Source organism: Gymnodraco acuticeps, unplaced genomic scaffold (genome assembly GCF_902827175.1).
Source record: "Gymnodraco acuticeps unplaced genomic scaffold, fGymAcu1.1, whole genome shotgun sequence".
Taxonomy (NCBI): Eukaryota; Metazoa; Chordata; class Actinopteri; order Perciformes; family Bathydraconidae; genus Gymnodraco; species Gymnodraco acuticeps.
This window is the reverse complement of record NW_022991375.1, coordinates 2,232,402-2,260,123: the sequence shown is the minus strand read 5'-3', so window position 1 is coordinate 2,260,123 and position 27,722 is coordinate 2,232,402. Positions and strand designations below refer to the sequence as shown.

At 38.7% G+C, this 27,722-nt stretch overlaps 1 protein-coding gene across 1 annotated transcript; it reads left to right on the top strand.

The window, feature by feature from the left end:
• Nucleotides 1-619: 619 nt before the first annotated feature.
• On the top strand, nucleotides 620-27,717 carry zgc:85777 (uncharacterized protein LOC405871 homolog). Its single transcript, XM_034241057.1, has 9 exons — nucleotides 620-838; nucleotides 6,553-6,673; nucleotides 16,199-16,328; nucleotides 17,540-17,646; nucleotides 18,054-18,221; nucleotides 18,466-18,639; nucleotides 19,135-19,296; nucleotides 25,956-26,106; nucleotides 27,226-27,717. The coding sequence occupies exons 1-9, from the start codon at nucleotides 620-622 to the stop codon at nucleotides 27,314-27,316; spliced, it is 1,323 nt and encodes a 440-aa protein (XP_034096948.1). The 3' UTR covers nucleotides 27,317-27,717.
• Nucleotides 27,718-27,722: the final 5 nt, after the last annotated feature.

Genomic DNA, 27,722 nt, shown 5'->3' with positions numbered 1-27,722 from the left:
TGAAAGTTTGAACTCTAATTTTCTATATGTTGCATATCGTTTTTCATATTTTTGCCTGGAATAAAAAAGCACAACATGTTTCATGGGTAAAACATGCACATCTACCAATCCTTTAAGACAGTTGTTTTGTCTTTTGATCTATTTAAAACAAGCATGTCTATTTGTGACTCTTAGTCATACATTGCAGGACTTTCATCAAACAGGATATTTCCTTCCACAGATTATTATATTTAACAAAGCTTTGTTCTGTGATTCAATCTCTGATGAATATTGAAGAGGAAAAACTCTCTAGGATTTACCAAGAGATTAGCAATGACTACAGAAAATAAAACACATGTGTAATAGTGCAGAAGAAGTATGATTCCCCCAACTTCCTTCATACTGGGAGCCCTATGTTGGGAACCACTACTTTAATAGATTATAAACTGCAAGTGGTAAGCTTTTTTCAACTACTGGGTTACACATTATATATTTATCTAGTAGGGGTATTTCCCTACATGACTGAAGCCGACGGGAAATCAAACATTACCAACATTCAAATTTCCCATTGGGATTAATGTTTTATCTCGGGAGAAACCCAAAATTCAAAGTAGGTGAAAGTTACATTCACAGACTGCGCATGCGCACACAAACAGACATGGCGCTGCGTGAAGGAGCTCTCCGTTTAAACCTGCTACTCAACAGCCGTACTTTCTACAAATTCAACTCCTCTGTTGGTGTCCGGTCGTTGTCGGACAATGTGTTATCTAAACCTGTAACATCCAGTGCTCCAGAGATCGTGGGTGACCATATAATCTACACACAAGAGCACTTTGCATTAAAGGAGTCCCTCAGAAAGGTAACACATGACTGCTAACAACATAGCATCCTTCGGCGTTACCATGAAAACAAGGCTAGGTTTATCTTTGGTAACAAGGTGACAGGTGGATATATTGTAGTAACCAAGTGTGTTGTTAGAAAGCACGAGTGTTATTATGCTTAAAGTAGCTGTATGACGCAGAAAAGGGCATTATAATGGAAGTGGGTGAGAGGTCACTTTGTTAGCTTGTTATATAGGTACCCTTCATTGAACTGTGGTGGTGTCTGCAGAAGCTGATTGTGTTATGGCTTCACTAATAACAAGTTAAACATACGTTTGTACGTTGCTAACAATGTTGGAAAGCTGTCTTCATCCTCAAATGACTGCACAAACATACATGTTTTTTGTTGTTGCACAGACTCAGTGTTTTTATGACCCATACTACACTCCCACATATCCTACCTGGGTAATGTCATCTCTGCTCTGGCACTGAGATTATTTTAAACTTTGGTTACTTTAGTCAGTTCAAGTCATTGTGTGATAGGGCTGGATGCACAAACTATGTTCAATGAAGATTAAGTAGTTGTGGTCAAGCCTTACCACGTAGGAGTTTCCCGGAACAATTTAAAAATGAATACTGCAACAAGTTTTTCTAGATATGTTTTGTTGCTTTAAAATGTGTCTCAGAGACTGATGTTGGCTGAACAATATTAGATTAGGTTGATTTGGAGGTCAAAATTAGATGTGTTCTTCCTATAAAACGATATTTATATTAGTATGACAGTAAAGTGCTGATAACGTGTGGGAAATGTTCTGATACCAGAGGATTTGGGGACTATTTGTAGACCTAAATAGTAAATACATTTTGACGTGGTTTGACAACTGAGTAGGCCATGACATTCAGATTGAATCTCCTATCAAGCCAGTAGGGCTGGTCAATGGGATTTCACCAAAGCTGATCTGATGTTTGGACTTTTTGGACACTGAATAGTATGTTGCATCTCCCTTAAATAGAAAAAGCACATTTGTTATTCTTCTTCCGGCCATTGACTTTGTCTGATTAGAAAATATTCAGTTTAAAAACAGATTGTGTAATTTGGGGAAAATGGAAAGTGAGTCCCACTTAATGTTTTACAGCACACACTGCAATGATATAATAATTTTTATTTCCCCATGCTTGATGAAACCCTGAAATGCTCTGGTCATTAAAAGTGTAAAATGGCTGTTTAATTTAAATGTGTTAAAAACGTATTTGCTACTTTTGTCTCAAAATCCTAGAATAGAAGGCATATGGATTATTTCTTTAGTGTTTACTCTGATGTCTCCAGTAGTATGTAATGCTTTTGTTAGTGACTCAAGCAGCAGTCTATTCTCTATTTGCTTGAGAAAAATGTGGTTTCAAAAACATTTAAAACACTAGCTAGGCGAAGGTCTTACTCATGTTTTCTGTTTCCCAGCTTCTTCCACTTAAACTCAGTGTGCCTCTCCTTTTTCTGCTATATTAGTTACTGATTTGTGACATGCAGAGCTTTTATTTTTCAAAAGCTAAATATCAGAAGCTGCAAATTACAGTTGTAAAATATCAAAGCAAGGATTAGTAATCAGCATGACTCATTTGGGATACATATTACTAGACAGACTTTGGAGACATAGACTGCAGAAATAACAAGTGTCTAATTTAAGGCAGGGAGCGAAGATGTTGCGGTAAATGGGGGGAAGCTTGTTGTGTGACTAAACCTTCAAAAGGATGCTTGGAGGTTGAAAATAAACGAGCACTGGGAATAATGGGAAGCATGAAAATGTGAAAAGGAAATGCAGAACAATATGTTGGCAGTGCAGGAAAGGGAACTTGAGGTTTATTAAAAGAATTCACTGTAGAATAGTGTGTGTTTATAGATGCTATACAAATAGGGTTATAGGAAATCCTTTAGTGACTGTCCAAGGTCAGATGTTCATCATGCCAATGTTTCCACTACCAATCTTCTGTTAATGGGTGGGGAGGGCGTAGGGCCACATACAATGTTGTTAAATTGGCTGTGTGTGTGTTTGTGTGTGTGTGGCATGATGCTCATTTATAGATTAGACTAACAACTTCCTATAGTAAGAAATGAGTCAGGCTTCCAGTCTCCCATATATATAAACCAGCCAAACAATTGATGTGTGTGTGTGTGAGAGAGTGTGTGGGGTCAGCTTCTGACATTAATGAGGACATGGAGTCAATAGAGTTTTCCTGAACACTTCTAGGAAGAGCATCCTCACATGCGGCCTCCCATGGTTTCAGACTTCCCCAACACACACTAAAAGCTATTCTAGACTGAACACTGTTGGCAGGTGGGCTGTATTTCTTTACTTTGTTTATGTGTTGTGCTACTAGCAACAAATTACCTTGATTGGCTTGTGAATAATATAACTTTCTTCTTGCCTGAATACTTTTGACTTTCCTGCAAAAAATACCAATATATGACTTAAATCATGCAGCCTTATTCATTCATATGTTGATTTTAAATAGTTTACTCTTGGTTAAAATATATCAGGATATAGTGATGTTGAGGCCTAGCTGTTCACTGCTTTCTGGTGGTTTAACCTTTCGATAGATTATGGCTTTGGTAGTTTATATTCATCTTGCTTGCGAGTGACTTCATTACCAGTATTTCATCTATGCTATAAACCCACTAACTGGACACACTCTTTAATGAACTGATTTGATACATTATAAGTTTGATTCCTGCTTTATGAGCATAGTTTCTTCTACATTCACACGTATTGTGATCCATCCTACAGACTGACTGACTTGGCGTCTGAATCTGTCTTTTGCTGATCAATTGAATGATTTACTTGAAAAGAAATGTAAGAACATGTACTTCACATTTAATAAATCATTCAGTAGATCTAGAACTCGGCAGCCCTGTTAACCATTTGCAACATTGCCTCATATGTCAAAAAAAAAAAAATATAATACAACCAGAGAAATCTCTGAGAGCTGATTTATATCACTACAGTGTAGAATGTCACATTTTCCGAACCTACAGAAATTGACAAAATGTCTTGATAATATCATATGGTCCTAGCTCTAACACATAGTGTGTTAAGTACTAAAATCTATATATTTGTATAAAAGAAAACCAATTTTAACGCAATGGTTAGGGTTGGTTGAGAGAAGCCCAGTCTTTATGTATTGTGCCAGTCTGGACATTTTGTAAGACCTGATGATCTTGACCCTGTCCTTGACAGTGTGATGATTGTTCTGGTATGCAGCACAAATAGTCCACAATAGAGATGTGGACATACTCCCTCATGACCTTTTGGTTTCCCTTTCCAGCAGCTTCTCATTCCTCCCTTTTCCTCACATGATTCAACCTTTGAAACCGGATGAGTTTATTGCAGGTTAAAGGGGACCAATTTAAAAAAAATGCTGTATCTTGTGTTGGACGTTCATTTAGCTGATTTATACAGATTTTAAAAAGCTAGTTATTTACCCCATATATCTTTTGAAAGTAGTTCCCGTCTTCTGTTTTGAGCAGTGAAAACATGATGTCCATGTTTTCTGTCCGCCTCGTATTCAGATGTCCTCAGCCACTGTGTTTTTTTTGGCTGTCCGACTGGTTGTGTGTTTTGGAAAGACAAAATGAGTGTGCATCACTTTTGCAATCCTGGAAAAAACCTGTTAATTCTTCTTCAGTACTGTTTTTTTTTTTTTTGAATGGCAAAACACAGGTCTTATCCTCATTGCTGGTTGTGCTTTCACTCTCAGGCAGAAATTGAATCTAAACTGCATGAAAGAATGATCAAATAGCTTTTATATTTCACAATCCACTATATTTCAAATGGCTCATTAAACTCTTTTCATTGGCCAACGCTTGGAGCTGATGTTTCCTATTTCCATTAGCTACCTATTTTGATTTAATCACTACTTTTCATTGGCTTTACCCTCCATTTAGAGCATATTGTACTGAGCAGAGAAACACATTGTGGAGCAGATTATAATGGGAAACCAGGGTCCATTAAAATAGTTGATGCATTGAAGTAAATAAAACCAATAAAAAGCTGTTGTTTATATAATTCTGGCACACAAGTGCAAATCCATTTGTTGGAGGACATTTTAATTTTAGTTGGAGAAGCAGACAAGGCAGGTCACAGCTCATATATTTCATTTTCTAATTTATTTGGTTATCATATTAGCAGGAAAAGCACAAAATACCAACATTATTTTGCAGAAACGGTTGTTGACGTCCCGTATCTGTATAAATCTGTTTAAGGTTGAATTGTTATAAGAATTGGCAAGAAAATACAACATGAACTTTAATCCACACTATAGATCCACTGCCTATCCTGTGTGAGTTCCAGTAGAAATAGCACCGTATGAGTGTCTCATTAGATTCATAAGTGCTTCTCCAGCTGTGGGCCACATCCAGGTGCTCGAAATGAGTCACGACACTCAGTCCAATGTCAGGCTGCAAACCTGCAATTCACTCCCTGTGGATCTTTTGAGCATGACTCACCTAACCAGTCACTAGTGATAAACACTGATAAAGCACAAAGCAATTCAATTTGGCGTAGAGACAAAAGAGGCTCTCACTGTTCAAGATTATTATGTAAAATTCTGTGACGAGATTACCAGAATCTATTTGTCCTTCACATATGAAGTCATTATGTTTTTAATTAGTACTGAATCAAATTAGCGAAAAGCTGGTTCATTTAGAGATATATAACTTATCAAATTCAGATACTGTATCAGCCGGTTAATGACATTCACCTCCTATAGAGAGAAAATCATTCATTAACCACAACTGCACACATATTTTCTTTGTTCCCCTCTTAACGTATATAATGAAGTCGCCTTTCATTTCCAGGCGGCTGTCTATGCCAGTGGCTGAATAGATAAAGTGACTGCCAGTGCCAACCCAGAAGGAATGTCATTCGTGTTGTTTCAGTACTGCACTTTATTTTTGCATTATGGTCTAAATATTACTTTAGAGGTTTTTCTCTCCTGCCAAGAATAAAAATGCCGGAGGAAACGGATCATTAAAAAATTGGCTTTTGAATGGCTGAATGCAAAGCTGTCAGCACAATACCAACAACTTCAGTCATCTCCATCAGTGTCAGCTCTTAAAAACCAATCATCCCCAAAACCCTCAGTGTAATTTGCAATGCAAGTTGCTTTGGACAACATTTTTTACTGGATTCTATTGTGCTTTAGTTTTTAGTGCTATTTTTCCGCTCCCAAATGCATAGATTGGGATTAAGGCCAAACCCATGCCATTGTTTTCTCAGCCTGCAGCTGTCATATTGTGTGTCACAAGCCAAGCCTTGGTTATCAGTAGGGGACTGATAACATGCATATGAAGAAAATAGCATGCCTTGCTTGTCATTATAACAGATTTCCCATGTATTACAATTCTCCAGCCTGCTCTCTATTCATTGATATATAAAACCTTTCAACGCTGTCTGCTGAAGATAGATTTAAGTAGATTTAAGTAGAGATGTGCACTGCACAGCAGGAAACTCGTGTGTGTGTTCACTCATAATCTGCTTGGTGGTATTTATGTGACAGGAGATAAAATAGCCGGGCTGTCATTCCTTGTCGTACAAAGAAGGTAAAAAAAAGAAAGAAGTCAAGGATTTGTGGCACAGTAAAAATGCACAAATATGCGTGGTTATGCTTCAAATTCACCATGATAAACAAACAAAGAGCATGCACACACTATCAGAAACATACAGTAACATATCTGTACCTTATTGTGTTTGTGTTCTAGATCATTGACCAGGAGATCAACCCCCACGTGGAGCAGTGGGAAGCAGAAGGCATATTTCCAGCCCATAAAGTCTTTAAGATCTTAGGAAGTGCTGGCTTTCTCGGGGTCAACAAACCAGTTGGTAAGAGTGTATTTTATTAAACATTCATTTTCATACACAGAACGTTTGGGTGACGCAGTTGCTTGTTGATTAGACTCCAAGATAAAGTTCACCATTTCTGTTCTTGGGGATTTTTGCATGACGTTGAGTTAGTATGTTTGGATTCCTGTGTCTTCTTCAGGGCTGTAATTGACTTACTGTGCCTCATGGGATAAGATCCAACTACTCCACTTGAATCATAAATAAGGAATTCAGGATTAGCTAAATGCGAGTGTTTTTTGTAATAAACATTAAGAAAGATTTCTGAACAATTATAACGGTTTCATTAATTTAGTGAGTGTTTCCGGGTGGCATTATCTGTAGCAGACTGGTTAGGGAAAAGGTCGGTTTGATAAAGGGAGGTTTTGGCGCAGTGGTTAGAGCGTTGATCATCAGATCAAGGGGCGTCGGTGAACTCCAATTCGAAACGCGCCTCGGCCGCCACTGCGTCAGGCCGTTGTGTCCTTGGGCTAGACACTCTACCCGCATCTGCTCCTGTGGGTAATGTCCACAGTATTAACATTTACATGTGTAAAATGTAATTGTAAAGCGCTTTGTGCACCTGTAAAAGCGCTCTAATGTAATCCATTATTATAAAGAGACCCAGAAGCCTTTTTATGTCAGTGAAGAAGATAATAATCCTGCGGGGAAACGATTAGCTTTTTTATGCTAACCCTTTTATTGAGAAGTCAAGATAATAAAACTGTTAAAAAACAGAGATGTTTGGCATGTGTTTGCAACATGTATCCATGGCTCTGGAAGTGTTTAAGGGGCATTTTCTTCTACCTTGAGTCTATTTGTACTCTAGGGCATTTTAGTTTGTAATCCATTTTAGTTTGTAATCCATTCAAATATGACAACAGATTAATATCCTGTGCCTCAGTCCACATGATATATGTTGTTGGGCCATACTGTTTCTGTTGCCACTGCAAAAACTCCCATGATAAATCAGTAACATATCTTAAGACCTTGCCTTTAAGGATTTCATTTTTTAATCCAAAAACACATGAATACAAGTCACTCAGAAACATAATTTCAGTTGTGGTTAGAATAGTTCTGTGGGGATAGGTGAATCAAAGAGTGACCATCTCCGCTTCAAGGAGCATGTGGCATTACTTTCTCACAGCTGTAGTCGCTTCCCATTCATTTTCCCTTTGTTTCTCAGCCATACATTACAGTCGCTCGACTTTAGAAATGTTCCCACTGTGTTGATGGGTGCGGATGTCACAGCAACATCCCACAACAGCTGTCTGCTATATTATATATCCCGTTTCCAGATGTGTACCCAGCTGTGTCCCTGCTGGGTAAGAGATGGAGCGGAATAAGCTCTGAAAAGTTAAGGACCACAAAATAGTTGTGTGTGAAATCATTCTGAATACATAAAGGGATTTGTATGGCAAATGTTTGACAATCAACTGCAGAGATTTATAGTTTAAAGTAATTTCATATTCCCTTATTATTTCCCGCTGTAATAGATTTATTTATCTCGCTAACTTTTCCACTTCTAATCTTTGTCTTGTGTTTTGTTGTGCTACAGTATTATAGCTGTTCTTCCATTGGATGCTGAGAAAAACAAAATGTGTGAACAATAATGTTGAGCACTGAGCTCGGTGAAGAGGATTGCGCCACAGGCCTGTAGGTCAAAGAAAAGGAATTAAAATGTGCTGAGTAGACGAGAGATAAGCATTAGTTGGCAGGATTAGAGATGAGATGCAGCTCAGAGAAAGACACTCTGCATTATCAGGTGGATTACCTGAGGTAAATGTGTAAAAACAAATGTCTGGGTTGCAATATTTCAGTATGCATTTACCTCTCACACTTGCACTACAGTGAATAGCCACTGATTCTCCTCTTTACAACGAAAAATGGAAAAGCCTTCCAAATAATGACAATAAAGGCTAAATATTACAGTATTCATAAAGACTGAGCTCAGTTACCACACTATTGAATCAAATCAAATCAAGTTTTATTTATATAGCACATTTATAAACGATTTTTGGTAGAGCCAAAGTGCTGTACATATAATAAAAATAGCCTACAGTAGAGACACTTTACAGCAAATACAACAGCACAGATTGTTCAGAATATCAGAATGAGAAAAACGACACCCTCTATCCTTAGACCCTCACATCGTACAAGGAAAAACTTCCAGAGAAAACCCACAGTTTAAGGGGAAAAAATGGGAGAAACCTCAGGGAGAGCAACAGAGGAGGGATCCCTCTCCCAGGACGGACAGACGTGCAATAGATGCCGTGTGTAAATCGAAGAGATAATACATTTTACAGCATATAGACCGAATGTTAGGAAATGCATGTGTCTGTAATAAGAAGATGAATCCACGAGGATGTCAGCTACAATCCTGTGGAATCTGGCATCTATTGATCATCCTGCCACATTTGGCTTGATATCTGAAATAATTTTAGGAGTTAAGTTGCCATGGTATTATATGTCTTTGGGAAAGTGTGTAGTGTACAACTAGACGTCCCCTCCCCTGACTAATGGAGCAGACTCTTAAATAATTCTGCTTTGAGTTAATTCATTTAGAGGCTCGATTTACAGGAATGGGGATTTAGGAGTCTGGCCAATGGAGAAATGATTAATCAGGTGGAATGTGAGAATAACTCAACACCAAATACAATCAAAACAATCTCCTACAAACAAAGTTTATTTTTTAAATAAAGCATGCAACATGTGGTGAACTTTCATTATGTACTTACAATATATAAAAAGGTTTTTGGAGAAGACATATGGCACCCTTAATCGGACCAAAACCTTCTTCTTACTTGTCCTTTATTTTTATTCTCAAAACAGTGCAAATGTTCACACCTTTGCTATCGCTGTGACAAATCTGTTCACAGACAGATATATAAGCAACTTTTGTGGTGGTCTCTGCTACAGAAGGTGTTTCCAAGACCACATTTTGTAGGGCAAAAACAATGATAAAGGCATGACCTTTTGGACAGACTGGTTGGCAGAAGAATACAACCCGGTTATCCCAGTACATTCTCAGTGATCCTCTGTGGGCATGGATGACTTAAAATACTGGGAAAACAGCACTATCAGTGGACTTAATGGATCAGGCCAAGCACCAAAGTTAACACTCCTGTTTACAGTTATCCAGCACGTCCCTTTATTTAATCCCCTGACATGAACACTCAACACATAGTTTTCACTTTTTCCATGTACAAGGAAAGGCACTACTAACATAAAAACCAGAGAACAGGAAGTTTTCCTAAGGCAGCCACGTTGAGGGAGAAGACAGAGATGACCCCTGGCTCCCTGCCTGTTTTCCTCTGCTCTGAGATAAGTATCCGCTGCTCACACCATGGCAATGGCCTCTTGTCTCCTGCCTGACAGATAGACCCTGGCAGCCTGCATATGTTTTCCTTTAACATATTTTTGCTACTAATATTTTGAAAAATAACCTGTTGGAGAGTTGTGTGTCAAGGCTGTTGCCCTTTCTCACGATAACTACTTCTATGCATGATAGTTACTTTTCAGATGTTATAGTATATCACACTGTGTTAGTGATGCATGCATTCATGGGTTGACTAATAGTGCAATTACACCTGTGTCTATTGTAGTAAATATACCGAATGATCATGGATCTAAGCTAACGGCAGTGATTCATCGGCAATCTCTCCCATGTTGTCATCCCCGATTTACCATCACTTGTGTCCCTGAGCAAATAGGATGGAAAACAGTGTTTACTCGACATATGCAGTGTCTGCATCTTGAAATGTTCTCATCTCGATCCTTCAATATGAGCTTCATATGGAGCTCCACCCGATGAGAACCTAGCTGAGGAACATCTGGTGTTCAGTAGAAACACATGTGTAAAGGATTGACATTTGTGACAGAATCATGTTTGTTTTTCTCCTGCTTGCTTGTTCAATCAGACAGCCTGCTGTTTTGCTTAAAGTGGGATACACTTTGGTGCTTCCCTTAGTCCACATTATCCACCGCAGGGTTTCCAGCGCTCAGAGACTTATCGCTGCACAGCTGCACCTACTTCCTCTTATTTTAGACTCCCCTACTCCCTTGTTTTTGCTGGTCCCACTAATAAATGTCCCTCTCTCCCTGTCCCCATTTATTGTGCTCTCTTTCTTCCCCTCCCTGTGTCTCTCTGACAGTCTGCCAGACGGCTTTCCGTTATTCGATAACTAGCCTGACAGGTGATATTAAACCACTATGCTGGAGTGCAGGCCTCCATGTGGTAAACTCGCTGATAGTTATTCATTGTCAGTCAGTTTTAGTATCCATCATCCAGTACCTGGCATACTGTATTTAGTCAAGGAAAAACCAGGACATTGACGACCCCTTCACAAATGTCTTGTTACTTTCGGCTGACTTGGCGTTATCATCAAGAGATTTGTCCTAGATGAATAACTGTCAGATTACATTTGCTAGCATTGGATGATAATGTCAACACAAATTCATTACAAACAGACTTCAATTTCGTATTGTTTTTGTTTTGAAAGGGTCTGAATGTGTGTGTGTTCGACACTAATGATTTAAAGAGAAACGCAGAATAAAAGCGAGCACATTAGCTAGCTAAGTTCCACTGGTAGCAGACAGAAAATTGGCTTTTAGCACTAAGTATATTAGTATTAAAAAAACACCCTCTTCATTTCACAATAGATGCTCCGACTGATGATGAAAGGCAGAGGAAAGGAAAATAGATGGCTCAATGAGGATAACTGACAGAAAGTGGTGTTTTCAATCAATCAATCAATCAATCAATGTTTATTTATATAGCCCAATATAGCCCAAGCTCACAAATGTTACATTTGTCTCAGTGGACTTTACAGTTTGTACAAAATATCAGTATGACAATACGACACCCTCTGTCCTTAGACCCTCACATCGTACAAGGAAAAACTTCCAAAGAAAACCCACAGTTTAAAGGGAAAAATGGGAGAAACCTCAGGGAGAGCAACAGAGGAGGGATCCCTCTCCCAGGACGGACAGACGTGCAATAGATGCCGTGTGTAAATTGAAAAGATAATACATTTGCAACATAGGTAGTCCAAATGTTTGGAAATGCATGTGTGTATAATAGGAAGATGAATCCACGAGGATATCCATCCAGGACCTATGATCCAGGACCACAGCCACGACTCAAGATCCAGGACAGAGGAGCGCAGGATCATCCATGACTCCGGATCCCGGCGTATACAGACACCAAAAAGAAAGACATTTGGGGAAGCTGGGTTAATCGGAACATGAGAGTACACAAGTATAGACAGAGAGAAGGAAGAAGTAAGATGTCCCCCGACAAACTAAGCCTATATCAGCAAAACTAGGGGCTGAATCTAATCAGCCCTAACTATAAGCTTTATCAAAAAGGAAGGTCTTAAGCGCACTCTTAAAAACGGATAGGGTGTCTGCTGCCCGAACACAAACTGGAAGCTGATTCCACAAATGTGGAGCTTGATAAGAAAAGGCTCTGGCTCCCATTGTACTTTTAGAGACTCTCGGAACAACCAACAACCCTGCATTCTTGGAACGCAATGCCCTAATAGGACAGTAGGGTATAATGAGTTCTTTAAGGTAAGATGGCGCCTGCCCATTAAGGGCTTTGTAGGCGAGAAGAATAATTTTAAATTATATCCTGTGTTCTATAGGGAGCCAGTGTAAGGCAGCCAGAACAGGAGTAATGTGGTCCCTTTTCCTAACTCTGGTTAGTACACGAGCTGCAGCATTTTGAATCAGCTGAAGCGACTTGACTGACTTCTTGGTACACCCTGATAATAAGGAGTTACAATAATCCAGCCTTGAAGTAACAAATGCATGGACTAGTTTCTCTGCATCGTTTTGAGGCAAGATATGCCTGATTTTTGCAATGTTACGATTTTTGCAATGAGTACAAATGTAAAGAAAGTTAAGCTATATATCAGTTTATCAGACTTATAATTTGGCAAAAGTTTCTCAGAGACAATACTTGTTATGTCATCGATATCATAATCAAAAATACACTTTTTCTCGAAAAGAGTAAAAGAGAGGATTAATACCTCTTGAAAGCACTTGAAATGTTTGGCTCTATGAAACCTGATGTACTTATATGATTCTGTTTTCTTCAAGGTTATATCTTCCTGGTCGAATGTACTTATTGTAAGTCGCTTTGGCTAAAAGCGTCAGCTAAATGCAATGTAATGTAATGTAATTGTATATAGTTGATCCAGTGTAAGGCAGCCAGAACAGGAGTAATGTGGTCCCTTTTCCTAACTCTGGTTAGTACACGAGCTGCAGCATTTTGAATCAGCTGAAGCGACTTGACTGACTTCTTGGTACACCCTGATAATAAGGAGTTACAATAATCCAGCCTTGAAGTAACAAATGCATGGACTAGTTTCTCTGCATCGTTTTGAGGCAAGATATGCCTGATTTTTGCAATGTTACGATTTTTGCAATGAGTACAAATGTAAAGAAAGTTAAGCTATATATCAGTTTATCAGACTTATAATTTGGCAAAAGTTTCTCAGAGACAATACTTGTTATGTCATCGATATCATAATCAAAAATACACTTTTTCTCGAAAAGAGTAAAAGAGAGGATTAATACCTCTTGAAAGCACTTGAAATGTTTGGCTCTATGAAACCTGATGTACTTATATGATTCTGTTTTCTTCAAGGTTATATCTTCCTGGTCGAATGTACTTATTGTAAGTCGCTTTGGCTAAAAGCGTCAGCTAAATGCAATGTAATGTAATGTAATTGTATATAGTTGATCCAGTGTAAGGCAGCCAGAATAGGAGTAATGTGGTCCCTTTTCCTAACTCTGGTTAGTACACGAGCTGCAGCATTTTGAATCAGCTGAAGCGACTTGACTGACTTCTTGGTACACCCTGATAATAAAGAGTTACAATAATCCAGCCTTGAAGTAACAAATGCATGGACTAGTTTCTCTGCATCGTTTTGAGGCAAGATATGCCTGATTTTTGCAATGTTACGTAGATGGAAGTAGGCGGTCCTTGAAATTGATTTTATGTGGGCATTAAAGGATAAATCCTGATCAAATATAACACCAAGATTCCTTACAGTCTCACTGGAGGCCAAATTAATGCCATCCATAGTTAATATATCCTTAGATAATTTGTTTCGTAGATTCTTCGGGCCAAGTACAATAACTTCAGTTTTGGTCGTGTTTAACATCAAAAAGTTTAAGGTCATCCACGTTTTTAAGTCCTTAAGGCAGTCTTGAATTTTATTTAGATGATTAATTTCATCAGGCTTGATTGATAAATATAGTTGAGTATCATCCGCATAACAATGAAAATGTACAGAATGATTCCTTATAATATTGCCTAACGGAAGCATATATAATGTGAACAAAATAGGTCCGAGCACTGAGCCCTGTGGCACTCCATGGCTAACTTTGGTTTGCGTGGAAGATTCATCATTGACACGTACAAACTGAGAGCGTTCAGATAGATAGGACCTAAACCAGCCTAAATCAGTTCCCTGTATGCCAACTAAGTGCTCTAGTCTTTGCAATAGGATATCATGGTCGATAGTATCAAATGCAGCACTGAGATCGAGCAAAACAAGAATAGAGACACGTCCCTTGTCAGAGGCTATTAGAATGTCATTTGTGACTTTAACCAGAGCTGTGTCTGTGCTATGATGTGTTCTAAAGCCAGACTGAAAATCTTCAAATAAATCATTGTTTTTTTAAGTAATCACACAACTGTCTTGCGACCGCTTTCTCAAGAATTTTTGAGAGGAACGGAAGATTAGAAATAGGTCTATAGTTGGCTAAAACCTCTGGATCGAGGTTGTGCTTTTTAAGAAGCGGTTTTATCACTGCTACTTTGAATGATTGTGGAACATAGCCTGATAATAAAGACATATTCATAATATTTAATAAAGAAGTGCTAATTAATGGAAAAACTTCCTTCAACAGCTTAGTTGGAATTGGGTCTAACATACACGTTGATGGTTTAGAAGAGAGAATCATTGAATTTAATTGTTCAAGGTTTATGGCTGAAAAGCATTCTAGTTTACTATCTAGTGTAATATTAGAACTCACGCTTCCGGGAGCCGTTGATAACACTATACTGGTCAAAGGCAAGAGGTCATTAATTTTGTTTCTAAGAGTAACAATTTTATCATTAAAAAAGCACATAAAATCATTACTACTGAGTGCTATGGGAATAGAAGGCTCAATTGAGCTGTGGCTTTCTGTCAGCCTGGCTACAGTGCTGAAAAGAAATCTTGCATTATTCTTATTCTCATCTATTAATGAAGAGTACTAGGCTGCTCTCGCTTTACGCAGTGCTTTCTTATATTCATTGAGAGTAATATGCCAAATTAAACGAGATTCTTCAAGTTTAGTGGAACGCCATATCCTTTCAAGTTGTCTCGACTTTTGCTTTATTTTGCGGGTTTCGGCATTATGCCATGGAGCTAATCTATGTTGTTTTATTTTCTTCTTTTTCAAAGGAGCAACAGAGTCTAATTTTATTCGCAGCGCATCTGTAGCACTATCAACAACATGATCAATTTGGGGTGGTGTACATTTTGTATAAGTTTCCTCCCTTACATGCAGACATGCTATCGAGTTAAGTATTGGTGGAATCTCTTCCTTAAATTTGGCTATAGCACTAACAGATAGGTTTCTGCTGCAGGAGCTTTTGACTAATGCTTTGTAGTCTCGTAACAGTACTTCAAAAGTTACTAAGAAATGGTCGGATAAAGCAGGATTATGCGGTTCGACTAATAGTTGCTCAATTTCAATACCATAAGTCAGAACAAGGTCGAGAGTGTGATTATAGCAGTGGGTTGGTTTATTTACACTCTGACAAAAACCAACAGAATCTAATGTAGAGTTAAATGCAACAGTAAGGCTATTTTTTATCATCGTCAACATGAATATTAAAGTCACCTACGATAATTACTTTATCTGTTTTAAGTACCAAAGTTGATAAAAACTCAGAGAATTCAGATAAGAATTCTGAATAAGGACCTGGTTTTAAACATATAGTGCACTGTTTAACTCCATTAAGGCCCTAAGGTCTTTGCAAATGCCTCTACTGCCAGAATAAAAGAAATAGACATCAATTTAGATATTCTTTTCAGTAAATGGGTTGTTTAAGAGAACAAAAGTGTGATATACTAAGCCAAAGAGATGAGATGACTGTCACAGTGCTGCTGATCTCTCGGCAGTGCTTTGTACACGTAATTACAGAAAGCGCAATTAATGATAACATCCTGTAATTCATTTGAGTGCATGCTTCGTTGCCAACGGTTCAGAATACGGGTTTGACATAAACATGTTAGGCAGCGAGGTTATTACAGAGATAACGGGTAAGATGGTTTTTTCAAGGCTAGTTTAAGAGGACAATTAAGTGATGGGTTATTTATGTCCAAACAAACATTTCTAAGCCGTTCTTCACATTCACTAAAGGTCCACTTCTCTTTTCTAATGAACATAAGTATGGAACACAATTTTCCACACAAGAGCATCGATCTGTCCTTGAAGGAGTGTGTGTTTTGCCCCTTGCAGAGTATGGAGGCTTGGGTCTGGACTACAGCTACAGTGTGGCAGTTGCAGAAGAGCTGGGCCACATCCGCTGCGGAGGCATCCCCATGGCGATCGGGGTGCAGACTGACATGACAACTCCTGCACTGGCCAGGTACCTTCCTATAAACAAGGAAATGTGTTTTTTTTTAACGAATCTGCTGATATGGGTCTTACTGTAGGTGAGCAAAATTCCCATTAGTTTGGGTTAGAGACACGTCACTGTATATTTAGCTTTACTTATCTCCCTCCACCTCTGCATTTTTCTTATCAGAAGGACAACTAATGAGTGACTCAGGCTACAGTACATTCTTTAAAAAGTCTCCCTACACATGGACATCTTTTATAATGAGGCTATAAAAAGCTAGCATAAATTGCTATCCCTCACTGATTAGCACATAGAATGTATGACATGGATTACCCTGCAGTTATTACCTTGTGTTTGAAGCTGGAGTTTTTCAAATCAAACCAATGTCTTAGCAATAAAGGAAGCATCGCTACTTCAGACATTTTAATTATTTGTTCCAGCTTTGCAGACATATCTATCTCATTCATACCCCTCAGCTTTTCTTAGCTTGTGTTTATTTGGTGCATTTATATTGGTCTATCATTGACAACAATTAATTTAAAGACTGCACTCTTTAAAAAGCAGTGAATTGCACTTAAGGCACTTAAAGTCATGAAGCAAGAATGTATGTTATAGACAGTGCTACAAATGCTATAACCAAATCCACATCCATATTATTTTTACTGGTTATATGGACATTTCTACAAGGATTTCTCAATTGTAAATATAATTATGACCAAATGTATTTTGTCCAGGCCCTATTTAACTGGGCATCATGTGTTAGTGGTTATATCAAAGTTAAACTCCCTTGAGGGTATTGTTATTTGTATATTTGGTAATTGTTTGTCTCACGCATGTAGGGCCTTGGCTTGTGATATTGTTCTGCTTCTAAACAGCTGCTGGTGACAAAAGACAGACTTCAGTTGAACAGACTGTATGAGCCTCCGGAGTTTAATTAGGGGATCCACACTAGCTTGCAACGAGGTTGAAGTGCTAAGAGAGCTGTAGAAAAAAAGAATACCATTGGAGCTTCAGGATAAGACTCCCTCCTCTGTCCCACTGGAAATGTAATTGCCTCAAACATGGCAGTGCTGTTTGCACACAATCTACTGCTCTACAGTACAACAAAAGTTTCACACAACTTTCATTAGACAGTAGCCTGACAATGAAGTCTGTAGAAAGTACTGTAATGTCAGAAAACTTAGGGAGTGTTGTATTGTTAGTTGATTAAATAGTTATTTATTAATGTGTGTTTGCAGGTTTGGCTCAGCTGAGCTAAAGCAAGAGTTTCTCCTTCCCTCCATCATGGGGGACAAAGTGGCGTGCCTCGGAGTCAGTGAAGTCGGAGCCGGCTCTGATGTCTCAAGTACGTTTCTCCTTCATCTATCGCATACTTTCCTTTTTAGCTTCTGAAGGACCATTTTAAATGAGCTCAGGCTGCGGAAATGATGGAGGAGCCAGAAATTAGCAGTCTTACAATCAATCTGGCACTAATGTTCTCTCAGGGGACAAGGGTCCCATGCTGTACATTCTGTATATAGGCCAAACTTCATAACTTTGTGCATTTTTTTATTAGTATGTATTATGATTCACACTTAGACTTAACACCAGCTTTAAACTTTAGACTGGTGTGTCTTTTCTGCTCCTAAATGTGGTTTTATTTCTTAGATTATTCATCCGTTGAAACTTTTCATTTAACCTTATGTCCTTCCACTCATCTTCCCAATTTCCCTCTCTCCTTCCATTTACACGCTCCACCACACATCGATTCAGGTATCATGACCAAGGCAGTGAGAAAAGGCGATGAATATGTGATCAACGGGGGAAAGATGTGGACCACCAACGGTACCCAGGCTGACTGGATATGTCTGCTTGTCAACACCAGTGACGGCCCCCCACACAGGAACAAGTCCCTCATCTGTGTGCCCATGAACCTGCCAGGTAGGGGTCTGTTTGCTATGTGTGTGTTTTCCATTCAAAGCAGAAGGCCTTTCACATTCATCTTTTGTGATTCAAGTAGATTTAAAAACAGCCCTCAAATTGAAGTGTTTGTCCGTCCTACTAAAACACATTATATTCCCACATTTTACCACAAAATCCCTCTCGTCAGAAGGTCCTTATCTGGTCTATGGATACTAGCATTTGTTATTATAAGTGTGCCTGTTTCCTGTCCTCCCCTCTGTAGGAGTACAAATCGCTCGCAAGATTGAGAAACTCGGCATGTGGTCATCGGATACGGCTGAAGTGTTCTTCGATGACGTTCACGTGCCCTGCAAGAACATCATTGGCCAGGAAGGCATGGGCTTCACCTATCAGATGCTTCAGTTCCAGGAAGAGAGGCTCTGGGCAGTGGCCAATAGTGAGTGAGCCCTTCTTACAGCTAATCTCTCACTACCCCAAGCAATATCCAGTAATCAGACTTCATTTTGTCCTACTTTTTCACTTCATCCTTCACTCACCCCTGTTTTTTTACTAAGTCTCATCCACCCCACACAGATCGAGCAGTAGATTGGACAGATTATAATACTGGATCATTTCCGTTTCCAAGAATTTGGGAGTTTTAGTCACTTAATATAAGCCATTCATCTTCTGTAGTAAAGCAGATGTTTGCTTTTCTTATTGGTTTGCAAACATGCATCACTATTTTCTTGGGAAGAACTTGTAAGAAACGACTTCCGAGAAGGGAAAGTTGATATGCTTCTATTAAATCTGAGGCGTCTTGCCTGTCAAACATGTGTGCATTATATCATAAATCAGAGACACAAATGAGAAGCAAGCACAGACATGCATGCAGTTCAAGTGGCAGCAGCAGCATTAGTACTAATTCTCTATCTCTCTATCTTTATACCTCCAGTCTTGACCATGATGGAGAACGTCATTCAGGAGACCATCCAGTACACGAGGCAGAGGAAGATCTTCAATCGGCCGGTCCTCCACCACCAGTCGGTTCACTTCAGGTTGGCCGAGCTGCAGACTGAGGTGGAGCTGCTGCGCGCTCTCCTGCACAGCGCTACAGGTGGGCTCACTTTACATACAGACATGTGAACCATAATGATAGCTTGGTAGTGTTGGCTGCAGCAGCTGAATGACCTTTTGTCCCTCTCTATTCTTAAGGCACATCAATATAGTATTATATACTGTACATCAGGGTTTCCGCTAGGATTTTTTCTCGCCGGTCAAATGTCCGGGCAGAATTTATTTTACCAGACAAATTTGAAATTTACCGGTCATATTTCACTAATAATAAGAGTTTCCGTTAGCAGGTAATTACCGGACTATGAGCAGATATGCTGATGTTTAAAACTCAGTTCACAGGGCTCATTTTTATATTGCTTCAGTTTATAATCGTAACAGATCGAAAAATTCAGATTCATTTTTCAATAAATTATTCCACAAACAACAAACAACATAATTATTACATTCAAACAAACTACTTGTAGTAGATAACGTACATTATTCAAAAGTTTACATCAACTTTGAATAATAACACGGGAGAAACGGATCCTCTCTTTTCCCCTCCCCCTCCCTCTCTCTCTGACAGCCCGTCAGTTTCTCATGCAGCTCCTGCAGCTCGCTAAACAGGCGGGGCTTCAGGTGATTATGCAGAGCTGCGTGTCTCGGTCTGACTCAGCAGCTGATCTGATCTCTCTCTATCGCGTCCGGTTATACTTCACTCCAGGCGCGCCGGATTCATTTTAGAAGTGGGGGGGCCAAAAAAAGTGCGTGTGTATGGCCCAATCCCAAACCACGCCCTACACCTACACACACACCCTCCGTGACGGAGTGAACTCCGTGGAGTGACACATGAGGCTCCCTCCTGTCTGTCAGATGGAGGGAGTAAATACAGCAGCAAGCTTTGGGACAAACTCCCCTCTCTCTGGCAGAAACAGGAAATGCGTAACTGTATGTAGGCCTAACAACGGTTTCAAATCAGCATTTCTTAGACAAAACATTTAAATGAATAACTCAAATAAAACTCCAAACATCTTTGGTTACTTTTTTGTAAAGCTCTTTTAGTTTTAAACCTGATGTTTATAAGCTTCTTAGTTTTTGCAATAGTCTGTAAATATACACAACTTTATAATAAAATGCACACATTTACCTTTTTCTAGACTAAACACAGGTATGATCCTAAGTTAAAAAAATATGAGGTTATCATGAGGTTGTTAACATCGCAATTTATCACTATCGTTTAGTGGTTTTGCAAAGAATGAACCACTCTCTGTTTTTGTACCATTCTGCGTTGAAGTACCTTCTCTTTGCTCAAATAATCTACTAGCGGTCTCCTTTTTTCCGATAGTTAGCTGTACAGCTTTACCCGCCTCAATGTCCCAACAACAAACCTCCATGCAGTCGGAACCAGCCTGTTTCGGTTCAACGACGGCGGCGGTGGTTTTGACAGTTTCTGCGGCCGCAGAGGTGCTGCTTTTGGGTTCATCTGGCTTCGCTGTTTCTATGATTGATGAAGGTCCAGGCTCCGGAGATGTGGATGTCAGGGATGTGACCTTCCAGTTGTTACATTTAAGTTTAGATTGACTGTATTTGTGACCTGCTCCATCGAAATCAGTCGCATTGACCCGAAGACACATTTTGAGTTGTATACACGGTTGGAAAGAGGATATTCCTAGCTTTCTAATGATATCAGGATTGTTTTTCTACTCCAAATATTAAGCGAAATATGTCACATTATATAATGACTGTCACCGAGTCATCATTTTGAGAAAAAGGCCTTAAAAGTTTCCTCTTCTCTGGAATCCATCGATCTGATTGATTATTAGTGGAGCAAATGATCAAATACTACGGAGGGAAGATATTTCCGTTTGGAGGGGAAGCTCGCGAGTGTGTGTGTATACGTGTGTGTGTTTGTGTAATTTTGCGTTTGTGTGTATTGTGTTTGTTTCCAGGGGAAAACACTCACAAGAAACACCGGCTGTTGTTATGCCTGCTATGACGTTAAATTACTCCGTTCTCCGCTTGTAATTATGCCGTTACAAGCTTCAAAGTTGTATTTATCATCTGAATTTGCCGAAACAAGTTTAATATTCTGAAAGCCAAGACTTTGTTTAATTAAAATCAGATGAAAACAAACTGTAACGGACCCTGCCGTGTTATCTATGATTACTATACTCTTACATTCATAATTTCAGCGGAGGGAGGGGGGCGGCGCTGCTGGAAGAGCAGATTGCGAGTGAGAGGTGCCTGTCTTCGTCTCTTTACAAGCTTCAAAAATGTATTTATCGTGTGATTTTGGAAATAAAAGTTTCATATTCTGAAAGCCAAGACTTTGTTTGTTTAAAATCAAACAAAACACCCGAACCCTGAAAAAATTGTTTTTTACGTAAATCCACGTTTATTCTGAAATGAGCCGTTGCGACTTCCGACTGATTTCGATAGAGCGGGTCACATTTACTTTTCTTCTGCGCTGGTTCTACTGACATGTTTGCAAGTGTATATATTATTTCTAGGTTAACGGCTGACACACACAGAACAACGTAACAAATAAAGTAAACAACGTAACAAATAAACAAATCTAAGCTTTTTTATTGGTTGTAATTTACATGGATACATTTGAATGGTGTGACAATGTCCTATTTGATTGGGTTAAAATTTACATATTCTTCCTGTTATGTCTGCCTGCTTTATTTTACCTAATGCAAAGTTACCTGCTGCTCCATCGAAATCAGTCGCATTGACCCGAAGACATATTTTGATTCCTAGCTTTCTAATGATATGAGGATTGTTTTTGTACTCCAAATATTAAGCAAAATATGTCACATTATATAATGACTGTTACAGAGTCATCATTTTGAGAAAAAGGCCTTTAAAGTTTTCTCTTCTCTGGAATCCATCATTTCTCATCATCAATCATCATGATTGATTATTAGCGGAGCAAATGATCAAAATACTACGGAGGAAAGATATTTTCGTTTGGATTACTGTACTCACGAGAAACACCGGCTGTTGTTATGCCTGCTGTGACGTTAAACTACTCCGTTCTCCGCTTGTAATTATGCCGTCACAAGCTTCAAAGTTGTAGGCCTATTTATCATCTGAATTTGCTGAAACAAGTTTAATATTCTGAAACCCAAGACTTTGCTTATTTGAAATCAGATAAAAACAAACTGTAACGGACCCTGCCGTGTTATCTATGATTACTATACACCTTACATTCATAATTTCATCGGGAGGGAGGGGGGGCGGCGCTGAGGAACAGCAGAGTGGCGAGAGCTGTCATCTTCCCTTTACAAGCTTCAAACATGCCTGTAGCTAGTGAGATTTAATATAACAATCAAAAATAACAAAATATACACAGCTAGATCAGATCACGTTTTAGATGCGACTTTAGAGTAGAGGGGAATTATTGAAACGGGATTTGTACAGTTTTCCGCGGCACAGTTTCATGGAAACACATCAGCTTTTGGACGACAGTCAATATGGATTCAGGAAAGATAGATCAACATCGATGGCACTAATGGAATTAAGTGAGGAAATAGCTAACTGCATGGACAATAAAAAACAAGCAGTGGGAATATTTATAGACTTACAAAAAGCATTTGACACCATAGATCACAATATTTTACTGATAAAACTGGAACGGTATGGCATCAGAGGGGTGGGATTAAACTGGGTGAGAGATTATTTAAGCAACAGACAACAATTTGTTGAATTTGTTGAAAACATAAAACAAATCCACAGATACAATTAATACTAGATAACATACACATAGAAAGAGTATATGAAATTAAGTTCCTTGGTGTGGTTTTAGACCACAAAATCAGCTGGAAACCTCATATCACTCATGTAAAAGCAAAACTGGCTAAAACTATCGCAATATTGGGAAAAGCCAGATACATTCTGGACTATAACTCATTGTATACTCTATATAACACACTAATATTGCCATATCTGATTTACTGTGTGGAGATTTGGGGAAACACGTACAAAACCAACCTCCAGCCGTTATGCACATTACAAAAAAGGGCTATAAGGGTTATCAATAATGTTGGATATCTTGAACACACTAATGTATTCTTTTTGAAGTCACACATATTGAAGTTCATTGATCTGGTTAAATTTAAAACGGCACAAATCATGTACAGAGCCAGACATAATCTACTTCCTAGGAAATTAAAAACATTGTTCATAGACAGAGAGGGTGGGTATAATTTGAGAGGAAATCTACATTTTAAACAACTCAAGGTCAGAACAACTGTGAGAAGTATGAGTTTAACAATCTGTGGGGTGATTTTATGGAATGGTTTGGAGCAGGAGTTCAAACAAAGCACAAGCATAATTCAGTTTAAAAGGATGTACAGAAACACTTTTTTGGAAAAATATGAGAATGAAGAAAGGTGATTGAAGACGATAAATTATTGTATATGTATGTATAAATGTAAATCTAAGTAGGAATAACTTGCATAATGATTTAAAGGACAATCATTGATCAAGTAAGGGGTGGGAATTAATAAGCATTTGCTTCCTCCTACTCCCTTTCGGACACATATGATTTATTATTATTATTAATATGAAGACTTTTTTTGTTTTTTTTGTTGAATATACAAATATTACCATGAATGTGGATAAATACTGTATTATAACAATACGGTATTCTGTTTTTCACATTTGTTATTTTGTATTTGTTATTTTTGAATCTGTTCGAAATAAAGACTGAAAAGAAAAAAAAAAAAGAAAAAAAAAATCTGCTGCTGTGAAAATGTGGGGCAGGGCTGAAAAGTGGCCAATGGCCAATGGCCCCCTGGCCCCCCGCTTCCGGCGCCCTTGCTTCACTCGCGTTTATGTCCATATCGATCAGATCCAGCTCTCCTGATCGGCCTTTATAGAGAGCACCGATCAAACTATTAAGAGTGAATATCGGCCGATAATGACCGGCGGCCGATCTATCGGAGCATCCCTAATTATTACCAGACATTTTGACCGGTAGGTTTTGAATTTACCGGTTTTTAATACATTTTACCAGCTAAAAACCGGTAATTACCGGCTAACGGAAACCCTGCTGTACATATATGTTGTTTTCAAATATGTGTGTTTCTGACTTGTGATGATGTTGTTGTTTTAAAGGTCCCCTATTATACTGTTTTTCATCAATATATAATAGGTCTCAGATATATACAAAACATGTCTCTGAAGTGTTTGGCTCGAAATACCAAACAGATCATTGCAGCATCCCATAATCCCCTCTGTTTCAGCCCTGTTTCAAAAGTGCTGATTCTCTGTCTGTTACTTTAGATGAAAATAAGGAGCCCCTCCCCACGCCCCTCGGTTACCTTGGTTGGTGATTGGCTAATGGTTACACAAGCCAAAAAATCGTTATGACATCATAAAGTGGCCAAAATCTGATCAGCTCATTTTCAGACAGGTTTTTATATAAATGGATCAGGACAAAAAGAGAGAGAATCTGATGTCTTCCTGAAACATTCAGAATCTCTTTACACAGAGGGGACACATGTTGATGTAGAAAAGACATGAAAAAGTGGATTTTGCATAATAGGTGTCCTTTAACATCTGTCTCTTCTTTACATGCATAATTACACCTTTGGCTATGTTTGCCTTTATTTCAGATCCAGATATTGCATATCCAACAGACTTGCTTAGATGTGCAGTATTTTAAGAAAATTCTTCCGAATAAATGCATGTAGCTGTCCTTGTGGCACTCAATACATTAGATAAGACTGAAAACTCGATATGAAAGGCCACGGTTCACTCTGCAATGCAAGAATAATGAGAATGCCAAACCAGCCTTGAGTTTGTAATTTGTAATATGTACAATGCAGCAGGTTGGGTTAGAAGATAAAGGGAACAGTGCTGGCTGGAGAGTGATGTGCTAGCTTAGTAGTGATAAGGTAACAGTAAACAACAATATGGCTGGCTGGCTGTAGACAGAACAGTGATTACTTGGCATCAAAATGGCTCGCTGCTATATTTCTGAAACAACAAGAATTTCCTGGATAAGTTGCCCGAACTGGTGAATTTTACTCAAGTTTAGGTCTCTGCTTTGTAAAGAAGATAGGTTTTTGTTATTTTCACAGGCATCAAGAGCTATTCTAATTTAATCTTCCCTGTGTAATAGCATTATTTATGTGTTGATGCATTAATCTCTTAGCATACATTTCAAACTCCTGTTATGGAGCAAATGGTGAGTGTTTTGCTTAAGGACACTTGTAGACAGAAGGAGCTCAACGTATCAAACGATGAATGGCTCTTATACACTGCAGTTGTTTTTGGCATAACTTCAAAACCCACCTGAAAAACTGGCTCATACCCACTTGTTTCAAAATACATCGCTAGTGCTTTAGAATACGAGGGTGCATCTGGCGGGCGTGTGTTCAAGGTCTTGTGATTTGTAACCACTTCATTGGCGGCCAGCTTTGAGTGAATTCTAGCTCATCCGATTTGCTTGGCCAGAAACAGATGAAAGCTTGCATCTGTTTGGCACAGGTAGATAAACACACACACACATTTCTTTACACATTTCAACAGGAAATAAACAGCTCACACATGTTTTCTCTGGAGGGTACGTAGAGAAATAATAGAGGCACTGATCAGCCACCGGTGAAACTGAACATCATTTGTTTACGGTCTTTGTTTCCTCTCGACATTCTTTATAATGCCTTTGTACCCACCTTCTCAATACATATTTTCTTTATTTTTTTGCAGCATTGTACATTAAAGGCAATGACGTCACCAAGCTGGCATCCATGGCCAAGTTAAAGGGGGGCCGCCTGGCCAGGGAGGTGGGCGACAGCTGCCTCCAGTTTTGGGGAGGAATGGGCTTCACCAGTGACGTGCTGGTCAGCAGATTTTACAGGTGAGTCTAGTAATGTTCACTGATCTGGTTTTTAAAATGAGTTTCCTGTGTTTTCCAGTGATTTATAGCATTTACCACAATTCAATTATGTTTACCCTTGTGTTGCATTTTTCATCTCATCCAAGAAAACAAACTGCAAAAAACCATGACATAGCAGCACCAGTCACTAGCACCCGTTGCTAGCCAACTATGGTTATATTTGGCTGCCAAGTATGCTTTTTTAGAGGGTATAATGTTTCCATGGTAAGAGCAACCTCACCAGTTGGCAGGAGCTAGATAAAGCTTGTGGTCCATGTCTTTTTTAAAGAAGAGTTAAACCAGATGGTGAGAATCAGATTGAGTGATGGCTTCTACATAAACATAGCATGTAATCGCGTAATAATAGTCTTTGAAAGCACACAATTGGACTCAGTCTCTGTTGGGCTTCGAGTGTCCTCATTTTTTATACAGTGTTCAATCAAGTAACACTGTGTTTCACTCAGATTCTTTTAAACCTTATGTTATGCTGTGCTGACATCTACTGATGGGGCAAATAATGCAGCTGAACGAGGGGTTCAGGATGTACGACCGTGAAAAACCTGATTGAAGCCATTGTTCATGTGAATGAAATGTTTAAGTAATTTAAGTTAGAAAGGAAACTCCTTTTTTTGTTTTTTTAGACATTTTTGATAAACATTATCACATGTTGGTTAACGAAACAAATGACTTCGTACATGGGGCTTACTTCAACATGTGTCCTCATTCACAATGTATTTTAAGGTAGTCTCCTCAATCTACCACATATTTCTCAGTCCTGTTCTTCGAACTTTAAAATAAATACGTCTGTAGGATGCCACGTTTGTCAACTTTGTGATCCATCCCTGAAAGTATGGCTCCCTCTCTCAGTATACTTTTCTTTTCCATAATTATACTGGTCTGAATGAAGTCCATGGCTCCACAGTGAGATGTCATTTGTGGATTACAAGAATGACAGAAGGACCAACAGAGCTCAAAGTTGGTCGTGGAAAATGTCTTTTATATGTTCATGGCGCTTTTAGACAATACTTTTGAGTCATGGGAAAATTCAAGAGGAGTCAGTGTTGTCTCTGACTGTTTGTATATCTCTGGTCCTTTCTACAGAGATTCCAGGTTGATGTCGATTGGTGGAGGCGCTGATGAGGTTATGCTGGGAATCATCTGCAAGTACATGGACACACTTCCCAAGAAATGATGCAATCACCACCTACTGTACTGCTGATATTGTGCTAATCACTTACAATGAACTGCTTAACACAAACACCCAAGTGCAGTATGTTAAGATGCTTGACTTATGTAATGTTAGTTTTGCATTTTGCCTTTTATTGTTTTGACTGAACTGTATGTAGTTCAAAAGACATTTAAACACAGAATAATGAAGCTCCTGTTTTGTTTTCATGAACATATCAATGTTAACTTCCTAATTGTATTGCTATGTGATGAGTCAGTTAAAAGACTAAATCTATTTTTATAGAATAGGCGAAGAAAAATAATGTGCTACAACTTGTACAATAAATATCCCAAGAAATAATATGCCTTTTGTTTGTGTGTCAACGACAAATTTATAAAAATAATAAAATTACCAGTTCAATTTTGTATGT